General features: G+C 33.9%; 1 protein-coding gene across 1 annotated transcript; it reads left to right on the forward strand.

Moving 5' to 3' along the window:
* Nucleotides 1-5533: 5533 nt before the first annotated feature.
* LOC106471936 (phosphatidylinositol-glycan biosynthesis class F protein-like) lies at nt 5534-6130 on the forward strand. Its single transcript, XM_013932559.2, has one exon. It carries the CDS (start codon nt 5534-5536, stop codon nt 6128-6130), a length of 597 nt encoding a protein of 198 aa, XP_013788013.2.
* Nucleotides 6131-6542: the final 412 nt, after the last annotated feature.

Below are 6542 nucleotides of genomic sequence, written 5' to 3' on the forward strand. Positions count from 1 at the left end.
AGCTGTTGTGCTCACATACCATCTGTCACATGGCTTTATGATTATTCCCATAATAAAGCAAAATAACCTAAAGCAACCAGTATCAATTTCTTTAATGCCTTTAGTGACTTGGACTATGTATATTAATGGGATATGTTTAACCCTATTAAATCTGATAATAGTTTGTCTTATTTTTGTGAAGATAAATGCAGTGTTACAACATAGTAATGTATTTATATTATATTAAGTACATGAAACAAGTCAGTTAAAATTGTAGTAATTCTTCTTATATTACTTAGTTCTATTCTTCCAGGCATCCTTTATGGAATTAGTTGATGTCCTTGTAAACCGTGTATATAAAAGTCATAATCTTGAACTAGCCCTATAGCTTAGGCAAAGGTTGTATACCATAATGATTTCTCAGTAGGACTTGTACTTACTTGACCCTGTTCCTGTTTCATAATCTATTGGGGTGAGGGTGGTACAGAGACTTATATGTGTTGTGGGTTTACCACCTCCCTTTGAAATGCATTATGAGAATAATTGTTGATTAGGTACTCTGGGATTATAGAATACCACACCATAACTTTTCTCTAACTTGAAAGTAAGATATCATCATTATTCTAATTCCTGTCATTGTTTTGAGTTAATGTGCTTTCTTTTTCTAGCTGTCAGAGTAGTTCAATAAAGAATATTGAAGTTCATAAGCTGAGATAAAACCACTGTGATTTGTAAGAATAATGATTTTTTATTTTGTTCATTTACTCTTGTTTGCTTCTTTTCTTTTTACTGTCTGTGTTCAAAATTATTCTTTGCTTAACATTTCCTGAATCTGTTATTGATTGCATATACTTACAGCTATTCTCATGGAACATGCTCCACCAAAAGAAGTAGAGTGTGTTAGTTTTATATTGATTTTAACTTTATACAATAAGTTATTGTGCATTTTAAAAATGTTGGAGTCTCCAACTGATTATATTATTTGTTACCATTCTATCTTCAATTTTGTCTGATTCGTTAGAAATATCATCAGTTATTTTCACATTAACCTGAACAGCTTCTGATATAGTTGTTCTTGTGCCATTTCAATATCAGGGATCACAATATTGATGTTACATGTGACAGCACCCTATATCACCATTCTTGTACCTGCTTAACCTAGGTTAGTATGGGTGGGCCACTCTGACAGTTGAATGCAGTGCAGAAAGAGAAAGTACATCTTTGCATGGAAAAGGACTCATCCTGGCCAGGTGGTTAGGGCGCTTGACTCGCAATCTGAGAGTTGCTGGTTTGATTCCCTGTCCCACAAAATATGCTCACCCTTTCAGCCATGGGGGCATTATAATGTGATGGTCAATCCCACTATTCATTGGTAAAAGAGTAGCCCAAGAATTGGCGGTGGGTGGTGATGACTAGCTGCCTTCCCTCAAGTCTTACATTGCTAAATTAGGGACAGCAAGTGCCAATACCCCTCGTATAGCTTTGTGCGAAATTCAAAAAACAAACAAACAAGCTAGGAAAAGACAACCCTTTTAAGTACTTCATACAGTCCATCCTGAGACAAATGTATTTGTGTGTATGATACAGTCTGCTTCAAATAGTATACACCAGTATCATTGACTGCATAAGTTATAAAGACAACTTTGAAAATTGAAAAGTTACATTGCCTGTTTCAGTATTTTTCTCCATTTTTTTAAACCTTCAGACAACAATTTATTAGATTATATTTGGTTGTTTCATCAGCTCTAGCATGCTTATGTGATAGCAAAATCAGTTTTTCTTTGTTTTGCATGAAAGCAGGCTAATAGAAGTTCAACAGGGCAATAACAACTCTTACATAACCCACTATAAAAGGAATCTGCTGACTAGTGCATACCATGTCCAGTATCTTCCAATGTGTCAAACTATCATTTATTTCTTCTAACCTATCTACTTTTGTGGAAAGCCTCAAATGGGTGGAATACATTGTAGAATGTTGATGTGGTTTTTAAATATACCATCCATTTCTACCTTCCTATTTTGATATAGTGTTATTCTGTATATGTACAAGTTTCATATGTCATGTGGTCAAAAAAGTTATTTAGTTGATGATGTTTTAGTTGCCTTTTGTTCTTTGTCATTCCATTGAGATCACACATATTCTGTACCTGAAATGCATGGTTGTAATGCTGTACATTGTGAAAGAGTGTCCTTCAGTGGTAGGTCAGATGGTATCTCAAGGTTACAGCCTAACCAGCCATATGGGTTGTGCTAGTTGCTCTGGGTAAATCCAGTGTTACCTGTGAAGTAAGAAACGTTAAACAGCCTGGTATACAGCATTGCCCATTCCATCATTCTGTAAAATCAAGTACAGACACTGTTTATATATATATATGTTAAACATTTCTTTTTCACCAAGGTGAAATTGAAAAAAGAATCTGTAATGAAGAGGCCTAATGGATTCTTTGATTGGTGAAGTAAAACAGACTCAAAATCCCATAGATAAATAACACACTATTTTGATAAAGTGATAAAATAAAGATTGCTTGTTTGTTCATGTTCTATTGTGTCCAGTCTCTTTATGTAATGCTAGAGAATTCAGTTACGAAGCAGTTCAATAATACTTCAAATTAAATATATTGTTGAATCTCCTGTTATTAAGTGTACCTATCCTATAAATTCAAGGTTAACTGAGTTTTGACTGAATACACCCCACTAGTTACACTCCTTTGCAGGAATAATGGTATTTGGGATTTCCCACACAGTTTGTGATGGAGATCCAATGTATCTCCAAATCCTCTATGCATAACAGCCACTTTATATGGATATATTCAGGTGCAAATGTTTTCAACATCGTTTGATAATATGTGACAAGTAGTTACTATATCATTTCTTTACCCATTAGCAAGATATTACACAATGTACCCATCACATTATTAGTTTGACAAGTGGCTGCTGCTTGTGCATGTTATAGCTTCAAGTCTGGAATGCATACTTGACATTTTTCTGTAGATACATATGTGCAATCTAAAATAGAATGACAACATTGTTGCTCCCTTCTACTAAAAGGTCCCATATAAGAGGATAGATATGATTAGATATAAATTTTTAACAGCTGGTAAGTCTAAACTCCAAATACAGAGGAATAAAATCACTCACCAAAGTGGAAAATCTCGAATGTAATGCTCTATTTAACACACAAAACTTCAACAAACTCAAAATTATAGACAGAATTCAGCTGGATAATACATTATGGAATTTAAAAAGGAGAGCTCCAAAACAGACTTAGTCAGTCCAGTCAGATTAAAGTATTGACCATCAGTTAGTTTGTGAGACCTGACAACATCCATTCCACTTAACCTTATTTGCTACTCCTTGTATGTTTTTCAGAAGATCAAATAAATTCATTCTGTTACAATTTATATGGTTTCTCATCTTTTCTTCTATCATCTGACATGAATTAGGTGCAAACTGCTTTTTGTGTAAATCATTTTTGTAGACCAGACATTAGCATTGATGACATTATCATGAATAATAAATACAGAGCTTTTAACTTGATGTAACACTAATATTACTTCACTGTGTGCATTATAAACTACTCAGTAATGAATGTAACAAAACATCATTGATTTTGTGACTGTATGTGTCACTATGCGATTGACCATACCGAGTGGATTGCGATTTCAATGATTAATACATAGGATGTATATAAGGTTGGTGTAGATTTGTTCATTGATTACCTTTTGGACGTTGAGCATTTGAAAAAGAAAATAAAAGGATTAAAGATTTTGAAATATAGAAAAGACGGATCTTTACACTTCAGCACAAACAGTAATTTTTGTATGAGAAAATAAGTTGTGCCATCTTTAAACAATATCTTCTTTTAATACTTGTAACCCCTCATAACGACAAGCAAAATACTGAAGACTGCAGTTATTTGGATATAGGGCCCGCATTAAAAAACAAATGAAAAGTGTTAAAATTTTCATTAGAATAGCACAAATGGGCCTACAGGGGTTTCATAAAAGTAGAAAAAACGAGTTTGTTTGTAATTAAGCACAAAGCTACACAATGGGCTATCTGTGCTCTGGCCACCACGGGTATCGAAACCCGGATTCTAGCGTTGTAAGTCCGCAGACATACTACTGGGGGGGGGGGGGCAGAAAAAAAAAGAGAAGATAAAGATGTGACAATAGTCAAGCTCATTCCTGAAATTATACGTACCCTTAGTAATTCCATTACAAGTGACATAACTTTCACAGTCAGTAAACATTTATAACTTTGACTTTGTGGGCAAAATTTCCATCTCATAGACCATTGTTTTTAGAAAAATAAAACCCCAGTTTTTTGCAAGAATATATTCTGCGGTAACACAGAGACCATCAAATATATTGTTGCGTCAGCGAGGTCACATGACTGGTGACGCCGCGTTTCTAGAACTATCCTGTACCTTGGCGAATGCTCTGGCATTTGCTAGATGTAGGGTGGACTGGTGTATAAAAGAGGGTGACAACGTGACGGAATAATAAGGTAGCGTGTGTGTCGATAGTGAGTAATTGAACTGCAGTCAGAAGTATTGTTGACGTTCGTTGATATAGCGTTTGTTATAGAGCGACTGGTGAAAATAAGTGTATCGTAAAGTTGTATTCGGAAAGAATAAACCAGTTTTATTAAGTAAGGACATGTGTCGCTAAAGTTTCGTCGGAACGAAGTTACGGAAAGTTAATTAACAAACGGAGACGTAATATCTATGAATTGAGCTTAACTGTCAAGATCTAAATTTTCAATATAGGATCCTACATATAACTCTTAATTCATGATATATGGCTGTTTAACAACATTATAAAATAATTTATAAACATGTATATTATTATATTGTCGCTTTCGTTTGCAGAAAGCTGAGGCTTAAAATTTGACCATCAGATTGAGTTATTCAACGTGTTCTGTACGCTAAGAAGGACAGCTCTATTATTTTTTTTTTTCGTTCCTCAAGAAAACACCGGTTATTGCACAAAAGTCGTTTGTAATTACCAGCTGACGCCCAAAACACCTATTTTACCATCAGAAAACTTATTTTAAGGGTCTACTTTATAAGCTTGTGTTGTTATGATAAATGACCAACACAAAAGAAAATACTATAAAATATTAAACACAACACCATTTAAACCATAATTTAAGAAGTGAGATATCTTATCAAATTACTTAATAGTATGATGAGACAAAAAATGAGTAATTATGATTATGTTATTTTATTTGTACAAAAGCAGTTGTTTTATTTCTATACCATTTTACTTTTAATTCTGTTTGTGTCTTAACCGTTTAGATGGCGCTCCAAAACATGGAATTATATACTATAATAAACGCTGTGATAGCGTAAGTGATAGTCCATGCTATCGTAGAGTTAAATTTACGGTTTTAAAATCTGAAACATAGCATGACGCTACTACATGAAAAGAGTTTACTGTGTTCAAGTATATTTAGTGCGTGTGGAACTATACTAACGTTTGTAATACATAATATAATCTACGGTATAAATAATGACCCAACCAGCGGTGTGCCTTTATTACTGGGATCGATGACTGTTGTCCAGCTTGTTTCGAGTATGTTTGGGAGAATTGGCACCAACGTCAAAAAATGTAAATACAAACGCGGTTTGCCAGTACACCAGGGTCAAAGAAAAGAGCTCAATACTGCATTAGATAACCAACACAATGAATATGTGGATGTTTTTGTAAAGTTCCTTTCTCAATTTGGCAATATATTGAAGATTATGACATTGCTAACTGTTAGCTTTTATGTTATAGCTGTGTTATTTGGTGCTCCTGTGTTTCATGATATTATAGAAACTGTGTACTTCAGCTTGCTTCTGTCAGTCTTATTAGGCATTCCACTGTGTATTTTGATTGAACCAAGTATACTTGCACTTTTTCAGATCATATTGGAAAGAAGTTGCCATTCAATCCAAGAAATACACTGCTTGAACCTTGTGTATGGTAGTCTTGTTGGAGCATGGGTTGGAGCTGTGGCCATACCGTTAGACTGGGATCGGCCTTGGCAAAAGTGGCCTTTTCCTTGTTGTGTGGGGGCTTTAGCAGGAAATGTTGCTGGGAATGTTATTAGTTTACCATTAATCATAAAAAATATGCTGAGCAAAAAGAAAAAGCACTTTTGATGCACTTCCTCATTAATTTAATAAAATATGCTAGAGATTTTCTCAAATTTAATCACATAAAAATGGGATGTATATAACTATTTGTAATGAATAGAAAAAAAGAATTGTTTGCTGCAGTTAGCTAATTAATACTAACACTTGTTGAAGATGGAAAATTTAGTTTTTACTTAACATTATGAAATGATGTGTGACTCTATCTGTGAAATTTGTATCATATGAAAATAGTATATAGTCTGAAATATTAAATTCTGTTTAGTTTTATTACTCTTAACTAAAAACTTTACACTTGTATGCAACAAAGAAAGATATGAAGTTTCAGATGTTATGTCTTACTGACTCCTAGTAGTGTAAAGGTAGTTCTTACAGTTTGTGAACCTTCAATTATCAGTTGCAATATAAGATACAGATAACA

The sequence above is a fragment of the Limulus polyphemus genome, unplaced genomic scaffold, assembly GCF_000517525.1.
Source record: "Limulus polyphemus unplaced genomic scaffold, Limulus_polyphemus-2.1.2 Scaffold4974, whole genome shotgun sequence".
In the NCBI taxonomy this organism is placed as follows: Eukaryota; Metazoa; Arthropoda; class Merostomata; order Xiphosura; family Limulidae; genus Limulus; species Limulus polyphemus.

What these genes read in the sequence shown, in the direction of transcription:
- LOC106471936 (XM_013932559.2), top strand. Translation starts at nt 5,534, where the DNA reads ATGACTGTTGTCCAGCTTGTTTCGAGTATGTTTGGGAGAATTGGCACC.